Source organism: Lynx canadensis, chromosome C1 (assembly GCF_007474595.2).
Source record: "Lynx canadensis isolate LIC74 chromosome C1, mLynCan4.pri.v2, whole genome shotgun sequence".
NCBI lineage: Eukaryota > Metazoa > Chordata > Mammalia > Carnivora > Felidae > Lynx > Lynx canadensis.
The window spans coordinates 220,639,867-220,656,551 of NC_044310.1; the positions used below are offsets into that span (position 1 = coordinate 220,639,867).

At 56.5% G+C, this 16,685-nt stretch overlaps 1 protein-coding gene across 5 annotated transcripts in view; it reads left to right on the forward strand.

The window, feature by feature from the left end:
• FARP2 (FERM, ARH/RhoGEF and pleckstrin domain protein 2) overlaps positions 1-16,685 on the forward strand; it is a 115,521-nt gene that overhangs the window by 78,982 nt on the left and 19,854 nt on the right. For all 5 annotated transcript variants that reach the window (XM_030327895.2, XM_032594567.1, XM_030327892.1 and 2 more), the window contains exons 14-17: positions 2,527-2,705; positions 7,037-7,126; positions 7,500-7,633; positions 8,026-8,107. In XM_030327895.2, the coding sequence (XP_030183755.1) occupies positions 2,527-2,705; positions 7,037-7,126; positions 7,500-7,633; positions 8,026-8,107 (485 nt within the window). The remainder of the gene's footprint in view (positions 1-2,526; positions 2,706-7,036; positions 7,127-7,499; positions 7,634-8,025; positions 8,108-16,685) is intronic.

The window sequence follows — 16,685 nt, forward strand, 5'->3', positions numbered from 1 at the left end:
TCTCCGTGTGCAGTGTACACGTTGGTGACCTCAGATGCAGTACTAAGGCTGACCCACACAGGATAGGGCATGGAGCCGTGGCGCCCACTCCAGCAGCCTCCAGCAGCAGTGTAGATGGGTTCCATGCTCACTGCCACTTGCTTGAAAAAGTGTCTCCTAACAGATTTGCTTTGTCGTGTAGGATCTGTGTTCACATAATTTGAAGTAGGTATGACTTCTGTTTCGATGTAGCTGACAGATTTAATAAAAACAGGTGTTTAATAGCAGTTTGTGGTACTTTTTAATCTATTCACTAAATTGTGAGGTGACGACTTTTGTCAAGTAAGTGTCCACAGTGATAATATCAAATGACGGCTTGTACCCTCCCTGGAACCACAATGCTTTATTCCAAATGAGCGGTCCGTCCTGGAAGGGTGGTTCCTCTCACAAGTTCATCAGAAGGGCCGTGTATTGGAAGCCGCATTCTCTAGTTTGATGGCCCGACCAGCCCGACCCCACGGGTCATGGCACCCATCCATGACACTTCAGGGAGGACCACCTCCTCCAGCGTCACCTTCTGCTGTTTAAACATGAAGTCAAGTTCACAGTGACTTTCTGGGAAACCGTCCACTATGACCTTGTGGTAGGACCACCCATCTTTGAGGGAGGCGCTGCGCAGGGCATGGGGCGGGGTGGGGGGCAGAGCGGAGCAGTGGACTTACCTTATTTTCATAACCAATGAGTATGAAATATCTCAGTTCTCACACTTTGAACAGTACAGTTGTGAAAAATAAGGTATGTTGCTAGGAGCTTCTAGACTTTTTTGTGAATTCTCCTGTGTGTAAAAGTATCTCCCGACACAGTTCTGAGCTTGCTTGAGACAAAAAGGGTTTTGGATAGGAGTCCTAAAATAGCTCATCTTTGGAAACACCGCATTCCCTCGTAGGGGTCCTCCGCACCACAGGGGCCGGCAGAGCCCTCGACCCCATCTGACCCCTTCAGAAGCGACTAGGCTCCTGCACATGAGTAGGGCACGAAGGAAGCCCATGTGATTTGAAGGTTGCTTTAGCATGTTTTAAATGTGTAATAAAAGGAAATTCTAATTTGTTTAAATTAATGTGGAATAAAAGCACATTCTGATTTGATTAATAATTTCATGCTCTTAACAGCGTCCAGGTTTTCTCGGTCAGTGAATGTTTGCTTGAGTTTTCACTCTCCGTCGTGGTGAGAGGCCCACAGGAAAGTTCTGCCCTCATAATATTGGTAGCTCCCCTCCAAGGCGGGACCCCCTCCCTGGGCGAGACCCCGCCAGCACCAGCAGCCTTCCAGAACTCCACCTTTGTCAATGTGAAAATCAAGCCTGCCGGCCGCGCCCCAGGGCTCCCTGGTGCCATGCTCACCCGGCCCTCCGGGCAGCCCTCTGCACTGACCTGCCTGCACACGTGCATGTTTGAGGTCAAATAAGCCAAGGTTTGGTTTTATTAGCTGGTCACTATAGGTGACTGCTTTTGAAGTCTCTGTCTACGGTGTAAGAGGATCTCGCCTTGAAGCCAATGGTGGATGGGCTGAGGTGGGGTGGGGAGGCACCAGGGGTCCTGGCCAAGTCACTTAGGTGCCCGCATTCTGTAAGCCCACTTAGCCACAGTCAGGAGTAATAGTAGCATGAGAGCTAAAATGCCCATTTGTAAACCTGAGGTAAATTTCAATTATAAATAGCTTCTAAACTGGTTCGATTTCTTACATACAACTCTGCTTTAAGGATACCTCCAAAAGTTGCCATTCAGTAGTTGACTGATTTCCCATAGAAAAACATTAGAAATAACCCTTTCAGACTTGAAGGTCTCTTGATAACAGAATTCCTGTATTGCAAAACGTGGGATGGTCAACCCTCTTAGGACTCGGCCACGCTTTGGCCTCTGCCCAGTTCCAAGCAAACCCTGTTTTAAGAAGAAAAATAGTAGTAGTTACTGTTGTGGTATGAATCTAGAAAGCCAATATAAAATCCTTGTTAATAAAAAATTCAAGGAAGTAGAAAACAGTATGATGAGTACATGATCCAGTTTTTTTAACGAACGATTAAGTGAGGAGTGCGACCTTAAAGCACACTTTTGTTTTTCAGATTCGTTAGCACCAGGTCGGTACCTTCCATCTAAGCTCCGCAGTCTGCCTTCCGTTAATGTGCGCACAGAAGCGCCCTACTCAGGGTGTGCCTTCTGCTTCGCAGGCCTTGTGCTGCTTATTCTCATCACAGTTGCATCTTGTCTAGAACCGAGAAAAAAACCCAGAAACTCAGAGCCCTGGGGTGTCCGAACCACCTGTAGGTTGGTCTCTGAAATCGGGTCGACCGGCCACCAACCTGTGTTCGTTTCGCTTTCTGTCATATTGAGAATTGCACCTGATAGAGGCTTTGTTTACATGCCTCCCAGAAGGTGCCCGGTGGTAGCGTTAGGCTAATGTTGGCTAAAACACGGTAAGAACTGTGGTGTCTGGCCGATGTGGCGGCCCTTTCTCATTTCTTGCTCCATCCCCCGCCCCATTCAATTCCAGGCCTTTCCGTGGACAGTCCTCAGCCTTCTCCCTCCACCCGGAAGAGCCCGCTGAGCCTGAGCCCTGCATCTCAGGTGACTCTGGGCCCAGCTGAACAGGGCTTGTTCCCCCTCCTGAGCCCTGTCCTTAGCGACGCTGGCGGAGCCAGGATGGACGGCGAGGAGGAGCCAAAACACAAGGTGGGCGCCGCCCCAGCAAGAGGCTAGCTGCTGGTGGGCCTGGTTTGCAGGGAAGCCTGGGGGGCCCAGGGCGAGCTCTGTCCCAGGGGGCTGGCTCGCCCAGTGAAATCTGTCCCTAGAGCTGCACGTCGCTGGGGACTCCTCGGCCACCTTTGCGCACAGGCAGGCTTCCTTATTCATTGAATGGCCGTTCCTGGCACCTGTGGGCTTCAAGTGGGGATGTGGTGGGAATGGTAGGGCCTTGGGGGACTTCTCAGCCTCCTGCCCTCCCTCCCTTGTTGGGCACTCTCTCAAACGATCGGGTAATTGGGAGGGTGACCAGGAACCCCCACCTTTTTGGTCTCGTGGATGAGTGGGTTCTGAAGGAGTGACCGGGTGGGGTGGGGTCCACACGAGGGGGCGTGATAGCACAGGAGGAGGGTTGTGTGGGCTTTGCGGTGGAAAGTTGAGGGGATGCCCACAGGTTTCTCTTTGCTCTCAGGGACAGGAGGCCGGCAGGTCGGAGAGCCCCAACTCGAGGATGAGGCATTGGCCAGAGGCAGTGGCACCTGTTGCGTGGCCACCCCCACCCTCCTGGCCTGTGCCCCCCCCCCCCCACCCAAGCAGCAGCATAGACCAGGTGGTCCTGGCCAGGCAGCTCTGTGGGCGGGCACACAAGGGAGGACAAAGGGGCCAGGCAGCTGGAGGCTTGGGGAAGAGAGTGGTTGAAATAACGGGCGGTGGACTGTGGTGGCCCAGAGGGCACCTGTCCCCCTGTGTAGAGTAGGGTCCCCGAGGAGCAAGCTGGAAGGAAGCCAGGCTCAACTGGGCTGCCAGCAGGTGGGACCCTGCCTCACAGGTGCCTGTCACGTGGGAGTGCTGTCGTGGAGAACACCTTGTCAGGCCGTGGGTTTCATCCTGAAGTTGTTCCGAGGGATGCCATGCGTGGGATGCGGGAGATTCCTCGCGAAGTGGGGTCGACCAGTCGGAGGCCTGGCGAGGCCTCAGCACACACTCCTTCCCGGGGCCCCTGTCAGAGAGAGCAGGTCCTGAACCGGAAGACGGGATGTGCCGTTGGGCGCCTGGCAAGGGCAGGGATCCCAGGACCCCGGCCCCGGGGGCAGGGCTCACAGTCCCCGCCCCTCAGGCCTCTGTTCACATCGGGCTGCCTGGCAGAGGTCACTCTGGTCCCTCGAACCCGGTTTGGCAGCAAGACTGTTGGCTTGGGGTGTTTATTGATTTTGCAAACCTAATAATTATCTGTTTAGCTCACTGTTGCTTTGGTGCATAAACAGAATGGCTGGAAAGCTGCATAAAAAACTAAATTTTGTTTTGTTACTCTTCCGCACTACAAAAATAGTCATCCTTTAGGCGGTTCTGTAGGGAGACTTGCGAGGGTCACTGGCCAGATTCCCAGTGGGTGGCCGTGGCCTTCCCATCCAGATCAGGCCTCAGAGATGGAACCTGGGAGCCCCACCACAGGCTCACAGAGCCATGACTGGGCCCTGCACCTGGGGACCCCAGGCCCTGCCCCACAGCTCCCCTGCCTCCTCTCCTGTCCCTGGGCACTTTCCTCAGTGCTGCCCACGGCCAGCCCGCAGGCCGGCGCTAAGACACATGGGCCACAGACCCACGAGGACTCCCTGGCAGGGCCTCAGCGGTGGCTAAGCGCTGGGAGGGGCTTCTGCATTTGCCTCTGGCTGCCGGACTCCCCCTCCGTGGGGAGCAACCCGCCCACTTGTTTCCTGGCGTCCCTCCTCCCCAGTGTGTCCCACTTAACTGGCTGTTTCTCCCCCTTTCCAATAGAAATCCTTGAGGACTGACAGTATTCGGGAGGGACGAAGACTGAGGTGCTTTGTGGGGCACTCCCTGCCTGGGGCTCTTGGGCTGCTTCCTGTGAGGACAGGTGGCAGGGCTGGGCAGAAAGTATACTCCTCCCGGGGTGGTGCCGTCCCAGCCCCACCGATCTGCAGCCAGGCTGGCCGGGCTTCTGCTCCCCTGGGAGTTTCCCTAAGAGGTTTTTCACTGCATTGGAAACCTGCGGACCACCCTCGGTACGCAGGCAGGCTGTCCGTCAGCCGCTCCTGACTGCCACACCCCTGTGTCCCGTCACCAACTGGTGGCGCCTGTGACGTGATGGTGAGCTAATCAGTGGCACTGCCGTGGCTGTGTTTCTGAGCATTTCTCTGTGGGTACTTTCATCCCCCACAGAAGAGGAGTCGGTCTGGAAACTCAGGGTGACCCTGCTTCTGCAGGATCGCACTCAGGGCTAAGGCACTGCTTGGGACCCCACGCAAAGGAAATGTGGGTAGGAAGCCAGCTTGCCTGCCCTGGATCCCCCACCCAGAACCCCCGGGCCGACAGCGTGCAGGTGGAGGTGTCCAGGATCAGGGACACTTGGCCGCACGGGGGTGGGCAGAGGCTGCAGACCCGGAACGTGGGCCTCCTCCTCGGCTCTGGCCCCCAAGAGCTTGCTGGGCACTTCGAGCTCAGGTGGAGATGGGGTGTGTCAAAGAGACTGGACTGAATCAGGATTTGGAAAGTCATGTTTCAGTAGCACAAAGCCCAGAAAGAATTGAAGAGCCACAAAGGTTGCCACTCTGCACGGAGGGGTTCTGGAGCTCTAGGAACAAGGGGTGGGCACTCCAAGGAGATGCTGCTGGGACCCCGGTGTTGTGTGACCGCAGAGCAGGCTCACCGGGGCTGCTGGGACAGAGCAGCTGTTGACTATTTGGAAAGAGTGGGCCGCGGGGAGTAGTCCCTGTGGGTGGAGAGGTCACGGCCAAATCGGTGGTCTCCGGGGCACACAGGAGGCATGAGACTGTGTTGCCACCGTGGGAACATGGCAACCTCTGGTCAACTTCACCTGGGGGCGGGGGCACAGGGAGGAGAGGGACCCCCAAATAGCAGCCTCTAGCCCAGCCTCCCCTGTCAGCTTCTCGCCCGCGTCGAAAGCCCATCCCAGACTCGTGCAAACCCGACTCCTCACCTTCCTCCCCATACCTGTCACCTCAGGGATGGCAGCTTTGTCCCTGGGCCTGGACCCAAAATTACAGTCAGCTTTGTCTCCTCTGTCCCTTGGAACTCCACCCACACCAGAACGTGACCAGGAGACTCTTTCTGGGTCCTGCTGTTCCCCTCCCCACTACGGACGGAGACTTCTGCCGGGCCCCAGCCCCCCATGCTGCTCTTGGCGCGGCATCTGAGCCCCTCCCAATGAGCTCCAGTAGGCCCCAGAGACGCCCTGCCTCCCCCACCAGTAACCAGCTCACCTGTCTCTTGCCCGTCCCCCCCATCCTTGACCTCCAGCTGGTCTCCCACCACCCGACCCCCTGTCTCTGCCGGCAGGGGCTGTGGCCGCCCCACACCTCCGGCCTCCGCCCTCCCCGCTCTGCCCTTCCTCCCACTGCTGTCGCTCCAGCGCGGGGGCCTCTACTCCTGGGGGAGTCCCCGGTGCCTGTGTACCGTTGGTATGTGCTCTGTAGGTGTTTGCTTGGTGGCCTCAGGGACAGCCAGCCCTAGAGAAGTCCTCGGCCGGGTGGGGGAGCTACAGGGGAGCGTGCAGGGATAGAACAGAGCAGGGTGTCAGCCAGGTGGGACAGGACGGAGGAGGGACCTTCAACCCGGACCTTGACAGAGGCGGCTACCTGAGGTGCTCATGGCGTGGAGGAGCCCCGCAGGGCTGAGCAGGGCCACCCATGTGGGGCATGCGGCCTGTCCTTTGCTGGCCTGCCGAGAGCTGGGTGTGGTGTGGCCCAGGTTCCCAGGGGGGCCTGCGGCAGCCCTTCCTGCTCCCGAGGGTCGGGTCCCCTCCCTGCTGATTTGGCTGCCGGCACCCGAGAGTCAGGCAGAGGCCGTGACGACGGAGAATTCGGAGCTCCCAGGGCGGGGTCATCTCTGGCCCTGCACTCAAAGCGTGTTAGCCGGCCTGGTGCTCTGACACTGGGCACAGTTAGAATGTTTGGCAACTTTAATGACTTTTTTGTGAGTTCAGCTTAATCGTTTCTAGTCACATACATGCGTGTATACGGACACATGTATCTGTTAACCAGCTACACCCCTGGCAGCGATACCAGAACAGTAATTTCATTACAAAACCAGTAATAAGCTTCAGAACATGTTGATGTTTGAACAGTGATTTTTTTTTCTCCCTCCAAAAAAATAACATAAAATGGGGAAAACATGTGAAGGAGATCCATCTGGGCTTATGTTTGGACTCACAAGTAAATCCCTTCAGGAATTACAGATGAAAAGCGCACAATGATGTCAGCTTGGGCAGAAGAAAGCGAGAGCTGTGAGCGCGGGCGACGTGGCCGACAGACACACGCTCACACTGTCTGTGCCTCTTGCAGAGCGTGGCAGCAGATGAGGCCTATTTCATAGCGAAGGAGATTCTCGCTACAGAACGAACATACCTGAAGGATTTAGAAGTTCTCACTGTGGTATGAAACCTAAATCCTTCGTTACTTTGTCTTCTTTAATATAATCGACACCAGAAATAGAGCATCTGTCCTGAGAAGTAGCTCTTGGCCACCATGGGATGTACATGTTTATGTTCTATTAAACATGTTTGCCTTCAAGCCTGTCTAAGAATAGAGTCAGAATAGCGAGTCCAAGTTTTTTTGTAAAACTAGTATCCATTTGAAGCTTTTCACCCAGAACTGTTTTCGTATGTTGTGAAAATTGGGTGATCAGCCAAGAGGATAGCTGTAGCACTGATTTGAACAATGGGGAATCTGGGATCGGTGCCGTGTGTCCTATGGCTACAGACCATCGGGGGCGAGGTTCCTCGGTCACCCTGAGCTCTTCCTGCAGTGGTTCCGCAGTGCGGTGGTCAAGGAGGACGCCATGCCTGCAGATCTGATGACCCTGCTCTTCTCCAACATAGACCCCATCTACGAGTTCCACAGAGGCTTCCTGCGTGAGGTGGAGCAGAGGCTGGCACTCTGGTAACACCCTGCACGCTTGGGCGGCCCCTGCCCTGGACCCCCACACGGCCAGCTCCGCCGACGTAGCTGTATCACTGCCCTCAGGAAATTCCCAGCTTCAGAAACTAACTCACAAGAACCATTGTTTGGTCGAAGCATATTTTTAGAACTTGTGGGAGGGGTAGACCTGTAACAACAGCCACTTTTATTCTTCCTTTTCCGTAAGAGAGAATGAAGTAAAGGTAGATCCACTTTTTTGCCTCATTACCGTCTTCTGTCAAATACGGGCCTCCCACCTTGAAGCATCTCACTGCCATTTTAAGACTAGGACAGCCAGGCACACTAGCGTCAAAGTACAGCTCGCAAGTTTTAACAAGGTTTTGACCGTATTTGTCCATCTCTGTCCACTCCAGGGAAGGGTCTTCCAGTGCCCATTCCACAGGCGGCCATCAACGAATCGGGGACATCCTGCTCAGGAACATGCATCAGTTAAAGGTACCACGTGTTGGTGTGATAACTGCATACCTAGCAAATGACAGTGCGCCCTCAGCGTTGCCCTCAGAGCAGCATTCCCTCAGAGCAGTTATCCCCTCAACACAGCTTTCCCCTCGGGGAAGCTTTCCCCTCAGGACAGCGTTCACATCAGGACAGTTTTGTAGGCAGGACATATTTCTCCCCAGGGCAGTTTTCCCCTCAAGACAGCGTTCCACTCAGGACAGCGTTCCCTTCAGTTCTCTTCAGGACAGTGTTCATCCAAGAATAGCTCCCCTCAGGATAGCGTACCCCTAAGGATTTGCCCCAGGGCAGTTTTCCCCACAAGACAGCATTCACCTGAGAACACTGTTCACCTCAGGATACGATTCCCCTAGAACATGGTTCACCCCAGGTCAGTATTCCACTCAGGACAGATTTCCCTTCAGGTGAGTTTTCTCCTCAGGACAGCATTCACCTCAGCACAGTTTTCCTCGCAGGACAGACTCCCTTAGAATAGCTTTCCCTTAGGACTGCATTAGCCACAGAGCAGCATTCTCCTCTAAAGAGCGTATGCCTCATGACAGTGTTCCCCTCAGGACAGCATTCGCCTGAGGCAGTTTTCCCCTCAGGATTGTGTTCCCATCAGGACAGTGTTTGCCCCAGGGCAATTTTCCCCTCAGGACTGGACTGCATTCCCCTCAGGACAGCCTTCCCCTCAGGACTGGACAGTGTTACCCTCAGGATAGCCTTTCCCTCGGGACAGCCTTCCCCCTCAGCACTGTACTGCATTTCCCTCAGGACAGTCTTCCCCTCAGACCTGGACTGCATTCCCCTCAGAAGAGTGTTCCCTTCAGAACTGGACAGTGTTCCCCTCAGAACAGTTTTCCCCTCAGGATAGTGTTTGCCTCAGGACAGAATTTACCTCAGGTCATTTATCCCCTCAGGACAGCTCTTTCCAGGGGAGTTTTCTCCTCAGGATAGTGTTCACCTCAGAGTTTTCCCTCAGAAAGCATTCCCCTCAGGACAGCGTTCCCCTCAGGACTGGACAGTGTTACCCTCAGGATAGCCTTTCCCTCGGGACAGCCTTCCCCCTCAGCACTGTACTGCATTTCCCTCAGGACAGCGTTCCCCTCAGGACAGTCTTCCCCTCAGACCTGGACTGCATTCCCCTCAGAAGAGTGTTCCCTTCAGAACTGGACAGTGTTCCCCTCAGGACAGCCTTCCCCTCAGGACAGCGTTCCCCTCAGAACTGGACAGTGTTCCCCTCAGGACAGTGTTCCCCTCAGTACCGGACTGCATTCCCCTCAGGACAGCGTTCCCCTCAGAACTGGACAGTGTTCCCCTTAGGACAGTGTCCTCCTCAGACAGCCTTCCCCTCAGGACAGCATTCCCCTCATGACTGGACAGTGTTCCCCTCAGGACAGCGTTCTCCTCAGGACAACGTTCCCCTCAGGACTGGACTGCATTCCCCTCAGGACAGCGTTCTCCTCAGGACAGCGTTCCCCTCAGGACTGGACTGCATTCCTCTCAGGACAGCATTCCCCTCAGGACTGGACTGCATTCCCCTCAGGACAGCATTCCCCTCATGACTGGACAGTGTTCCCCTCAGGACAGCGTTCTCCTCAGGACAACGTTCCCCTCAGGACTGGACTGCATTCCCCCCAGGACTGGACTCCATTCCCCTCAAGACATTCCTTCCTCTCAGAACCAGACTGCATTCTCCTCAGGACAGCGTCCCCCTCAGGACTGGACAGTGTTCCCCTCAGGACAGCGTTCCCCTCAGTACCGGACTGCATTCCCCTCAGGACAGCGTTCCCCTCAGAACTGGACAGTGTTCCCCTTAGGACAGTGTCCTCCTCAGACAGCCTTCCCCTCAGGACAGCATTCCCCTCATGACTGGACAGTGTTCCCCTCAGGACAGCGTTCTCCTCAGGACAACGTTCCCCTCAGGACTGGACTGCATTCCCCTCAGGACAGCGTTCTCCTCAGGACAGCGTTCCCCTCAGGACTGGACTGCATTCCTCTCAGGACAGCATTCCCCTCAGGACTGGACTGCATTCCCCTCAGGACAGCATTCCCCTCATGACTGGACAGTGTTCCCCTCAGGACAGCGTTCTCCTCAGGACAACGTTCCCCTCAGGACTGGACTGCATTCCCCTCAGGACAGCGTTCTCCTCAGGACAGAGTTCCCCTCAGTACCAGACTGCATTCCTCTCAGGACAGCGTTCCCCTCAGGACTGGACTGCATTCCCCTCAGGACAGCGTTCCCCTCAGGACTGGACTGCATTCCCCTCAGGACAGCGTTCTCCTCAGGACAGTCTTCCCCTCAGACCTGGACTGCATTCCCCTCAGAAGAGTGTTCCCTTCAGAACTGGACAGTGTTCCCCTCAGGACAGCCTTCCCCTCAGGACAACATTCCCCCCAGGACTGGACTCCATTCCCCTCAAGACATTCCTTCCTCTCAGAACCAGACTGCATTCTCCTCAGGACAGCGTCCCCCTCAGGACTGGACAGTGTTCCCCTCAGGACAGCGTTCCCCTCAGTACCGGACTGCATTCCCCTCAGGACAGCGTTCCCCTCAGAACTGGACAGTGTTCCCCTTAGGACAGTGTCCTCCTCAGACAGCCTTCCCCTCAGGAAAGCATTCCCCTCAGGACTGGACTGCATTCCCCTCAGGACAGCGTTCTCCTCAGGACAACGTTCCCCTCAGGACTGGACTGCATTCCTCTCAGGACAGCATTCCCCTCAGGACTGGACTGCATTCCCCTCAGGACGGCATTCCCCTCAGGACTGGACTGCATTCCCCTCAGGACGGCATTCCCCTCAGGACTGGACTGCATTCCCCTCAGGACGGCATTCCCCTCAGTACCGGACTGCATTCCTCTCAGGACAGCATTCCCCTCAGGACTGGACTGCATTCCCCTCAGGAAAGCATTCCCCTCATGACTGGACAGTGTTCCCCTCAGGACAGCGTTCTCCTCAGGACAACGTTCCCCTCAGGACTGGACTGCATTCCCCTCAGGACAGCGTTCTCCTCAGGACAGAGTTCCCCTCAGTACCAGACTGCATTCCTCTCAGGACAGCATTCCCCTCAGGACTGGACTGCATTCCCCTCAGGACAGCGTTCCCCTCAGGACTGGACTGCATTCCCCTCAGGACAGCATTCTCCTCAGGACAGTCTTCCCCTCAGACCTGGACTGCATTCCCCTCAGAAGAGTGTTCCCTTCAGAACTGGACAGTGTTCCCCTCAGGACAGCCTTCCCCTCAGGACAGCGTTCCCCTCAGAACTGGACAGTGTTCCCCTCAGGACAGTGTTCCCCTCAGTACCGGACTGCATTCCCCTCAGGACAGCGTTCCCCTCAGAACTGGACAGTGTTCCCCTTAGGACAGTGTCCTCCTCAGACAGCCTTCCCCTCAGGACAGCATTCCCCTCATGACTGGACAGTGTTCCCCTCAGGACAGCGTTCTCCTCAGGACAACGTTCCCCTCAGGACTGGACTGCATTCCCCTCAGGACAGCGTTCTCCTCAGGACAGCGTTCCCCTCAGGACTGGACTGCATTCCTCTCAGGACAGCATTCCCCTCAGGACTGGACTGCATTCCCCTCAGGACAGCATTCCCCTCATGACTGGACAGTGTTCCCCTCAGGACAGCGTTCTCCTCAGGACAACGTTCCCCTCAGGACTGGACTGCATTCCCCCCAGGACTGGACTCCATTCCCCTCAAGACATTCCTTCCTCTCAGAACCAGACTGCATTCTCCTCAGGACAGCGTCCCCCTCAGGACTGGACAGTGTTCCCCTCAGGACAGCGTTCCCCTCAGTACCGGACTGCATTCCCCTCAGGACAGCGTTCCCCTCAGAACTGGACAGTGTTCCCCTTAGGACAGTGTCCTCCTCAGACAGCCTTCCCCTCAGGACAGCATTCCCCTCATGACTGGACAGTGTTCCCCTCAGGACAGCGTTCTCCTCAGGACAGCGTTCCCCTCAGGACTGGACTGCATTCCCCTCAGGACAGCGTTCTCCTCAGGACAGCGTTCCCCTCAGGACTGGACTGCATTCCTCTCAGGACAGCATTCCCCTCATGACTGGACAGTGTTCCCCTCAGGACAGCGTTCTCCTCAGGACAACGTTCCCCTCAGGACTGGACTGCATTCCCCTCAGGACAGCGTTCTCCTCAGGACAGAGTTCCCCTCAGTACCAGACTGCATTCCTCTCAGGACAGCGTTCCCCTCAGGACTGGACTGCATTCCCCTCAGGACAGCGTTCCCCTCAGGACTGGACTGCATTCCCCTCAGGACAGCGTTCTCCTCAGGACAGTCTTCCCCTCAGACCTGGACTGCATTCCCCTCAGAAGAGTGTTCCCTTCAGAACTGGACAGTGTTCCCCTCAGGACAGCCTTCCCCTCAGGACAACATTCCCCCCAGGACTGGACTCCATTCCCCTCAAGACATTCCTTCCTCTCAGAACCAGACTGCATTCTCCTCAGGACAGCGTCCCCCTCAGGACTGGACAGTGTTCCCCTCAGGACAGCGTTCCCCTCAGTACCGGACTGCATTCCCCTCAGGACAGCGTTCCCCTCAGAACTGGACAGTGTTCCCCTTAGGACAGTGTCCTCCTCAGACAGCCTTCCCCTCAGGAAAGCATTCCCCTCAGGACTGGACTGCATTCCCCTCAGGACAGCGTTCTCCTCAGGACAACGTTCCCCTCAGGACTGGACTGCATTCCTCTCAGGACAGCATTCCCCTCAGGACCGGACTGCATTCCCCTCAGGACGGCATTCCCCTCAGGACCGGACTGCATTCCCCTCAGGACGGCATTCCCCTCAGGACTGGACTGCATTCCCCTCAGGACGGCATTCCCCTCAGGACCGGACTGCATTCCTCTCAGGACAGCATTCCCCTCAGGACTGGACTGCATTCCCCTCAGGAAAGCATTCCCCTCATGACTGGACAGTGTTCCCCTCAGGACAGCGTTCTCCTCAGGACAACGTTCCCCTCAGGACTGGACTGCATTCCCCTCAGAAGAGTGTTCCCTTCAGAACTGGACAGTGTTCCCCTCAGGACAGCCTTCCCCTCAGGACAACATTCTCCCCAGGACTGGACTCCATTCCCCTCAAGACATTCCTTCCTCTCAGAACCAGACTGCATTCTCCTCAGGACAGCGTCCCCCTCAGGACTGGACAGTGTTCCCCTCAGGACAGCGTTCCCCTCAGGACTGGACTGCATTCCCCTCAGGACAGCATTCCCCTCATGACTGGACAGTGTTCCCCTCAGGACAGCGTTCTCTTCAGGACAACGTTCCCCTCAGGACTGGACTGCATTCCCCTCAGGACAGCGTTCTCCTCAGGACAGCGTTCCCCTCAGGACTGGACTGCATTCCCCTCAGGACAGCGTTCTCCTCAGGACAGCGTTCCCCTCAGGACTGGACTGCATTCCCCTCAGGACAGCGTTCTCCTCAGGACAGCGTTCCCCTCAGGACTGGACTGCATTCCCCTCAGGACGGCATTCCCCTCATGACTGGACAGTGTTCCCCTCAGGACAGCATTCCCCTCAGGACTGGACTGCATTCCCCTCAGGACGGCATTCCCCTCATGACTGGACAGTGTTCCCCTCAGGACAGCATTCCCCTCATGACTGGACAGTGTTCCCCTCAGGACAGCGTTCTCTTCAGGACAACGTTCCCCTCAGGACTGGACTGCATTCCCCTCAGGACGGCATTCCCCTCATGACTGGACAGTGTTCCCCTCAGGACAGCATTCCCCTCAGGACTGGACTGCATTCCCCTCAGGACGGCATTCCCCTCATGACTGGACAGTGTTCCCCTCAGGACAGCATTCCCCTCATGACTGGACAGTGTTCCCCTCAGGACAGCGTTCTCTTCAGGACAACGTTCCCCTCAGGACTGGACTGCATTCCCCTCAGGACAGCGTTCCCCTCAGGACTGGACTGCATTCCCCTCAGGACAGCGTTCCCCTCAGGACAGTCTTCCCCTCAGACCTGGACTGCATTCCCCTCAGAAGAGTGTTCCCTTCAGAACTGGACAGTGTTCCCCTCAGAACAGTTTTCCCCTCAGGATAGTGTTTGCCTCAGGACAGAATTTACCTCAGGTCATTTATCCCCTCAGGACAGCTCTTTCCAGGGGAGTTTTCTCCTCAGGATAGTGTTCACCTCAGAGTTTTCCCTCAGAAAGCATTCCCCTCAGGACAGCGTTCCCCTCAGGACTGGACAGTGTTCCCCTCAGGACAGCGTTCTCCTCAGGACAACGTTCCCCTCAGGACTGGACTGCATTCCTCTCAGGACAGCGTTCCCCTCAGGACTGGACTGCATTCCCCTCAGGACGGCATTCCCCTCAGGACTGGACAGTGTTCCCCTCAGGACAGCGTTCCCCTCAGGACTGGACTGCATTCCCCTCAGGACAGCATTCCCCTCATGACTGGACAGTGTTCCCCTCAGGACAGCGTTCTCCTCAGGACAACGTTCCCCTCAGGACTGGACTGCATTCCTCTCAGGACAGCGTTCCCCTCAGGACTGGACTGCATTCCCCTCAGGACGGCATTCCCCTCAGGACTGGACAGTGTTCCCCTCAGGACAGCGTTCCCCTCAGGACTGGACTGCATTCCCCTCAGGACGGCATTCCCCTCATGACTGGACAGTGTTCCCCTCAGGACAGCGTTCTCCTCAGGACAACGTTCCCCTCAGGACTGGACTGCATTCCCCTCAGGACAGCGTTCTCCTCAGGACAGCGTTCCCCTCAGGACTGGACTGCATTCCCCTCAGGACAGCCTTCCCCTCAGGACTGGACAGTGTTACCCTCAGGATAGCCTTTCCCTCGGGACAGCCTTCCCCCTCAGCACTGTACTGCATTTCCCTCAGGACAGCGTTCTCCTCAGGACAGTCTTCCCCTCAGACCTGGACTGCATTCCCCTCAGAAGAGTGTTCCCTTCAGAACTGGACAGTGTTCCCCTCAGGACAGCCTTCCCCTCAGGACAACATTCCCCCCAGGACTGGACTCCATTCCCCTCAAGACATTCCTTCCTCTCAGAACCAGACTGCATTCTCCTCAGGACAGCGTCCCCCTCAGGACTGGACAGTGTTCCCCTCAGGACAGCGTTCCCCTCAGTACCGGACTGCATTCCCCTCAGGACAGCGTTCCCCTCAGAACTGGACAGTGTTCCCCTTAGGACAGTGTCCTCCTCAGACAGCCTTCCCCTCAGGAAAGCATTCCCCTCAGGACTGGACTGCATTCCCCTCAGGACAGCGTTCTCCTCAGGACAACGTTCCCCTCAGGACTGGACTGCATTCCTCTCAGGACAGCATTCCCCTCAGGACTGGACTGCATTCCCCTCAGGACGGCATTCCCCTCAGGACTGGACTGCATTCCCCTCAGGACGGCATTCCCCTCAGGACTGGACTGCATTCCCCTCAGGACGGCATTCCCCTCAGGACCGGACTGCATTCCTCTCAGGACAGCATTCCCCTCAGGACTGGACTGCATTCCCCTCAGGAAAGCATTCCCCTCATGACTGGACAGTGTTCCCCTCAGGACAGCGTTCTCCTCAGGACAACGTTCCCCTCAGGACTGGACTGCATTCCCCTCAGGACAGCGTTCTCCTCAGGACAGAGTTCCCCTCAGTACCAGACTGCATTCCTCTCAGGACAGCATTCCCCTCAGGACTGGACTGCATTCCCCTCAGGACAGCGTTCCCCTCAGGACTGGACTGCATTCCCCTCAGGACAGCGTTCTCCTCAGGACAGTCTTCCCCTCAGACCTGGACTGCATTCCCCTCAGAAGAGTGTTCCCTTCAGAACTGGACAGTGTTCCCCTCAGGACAGCCTTCCCCTCAGGACAACATTCTCCCCAGGACTGGACTCCATTCCCCTCAAGACATTCCTTCCTCTCAGAACCAGACTGCATTCTCCTCAGGACAGCGTCCCCCTCAGGACTGGACAGTGTTCCCCTCAGGACAGCGTTCCCCTCAGGACTGGACTGCATTCCCCTCAGGACAGCATTCCCCTCATGACTGGACAGTGTTCCCCTCAGGACAGCGTTCTCTTCAGGACAACGTTCCCCTCAGGACTGGACTGCATTCCCCTCAGGACAGCGTTCTCCTCAGGACAGCGTTCCCCTCAGGACTGGACTGCATTCCCCTCAGGACAGCGTTCTCCTCAGGACAGCGTTCCCCTCAGGACTGGACTGCATTCCCCTCAGGACAGCGTTCTCCTCAGGACAGCGTTCCCCTCAGGACTGGACTGCATTCCCCTCAGGACGGCATTCCCCTCATGACTGGACAGTGTTCCCCTCAGGACAGCATTCCCCTCAGGACTGGACTGCATTCCCCTCAGGACGGCATTCCCCTCATGACTGGACAGTGTTCCCCTCAGGACAGCATTCCCCTCATGACTGGACAGTGTTCCCCTCAGGACAGCGTTCTCTTCAGGACAACGTTCCCCTCAGGACTGGACTGCATTCCCCTCAGGACGGCATTCCCCTCATGACTGGACAGTGTTCCCCTCAGGACAGCATTCCCCTCAGGACTGGACTGCATTCCCCTCAGGACGGCATTCCCCTCATGACTGGACAGTGTTCCCCTCAGGACAGC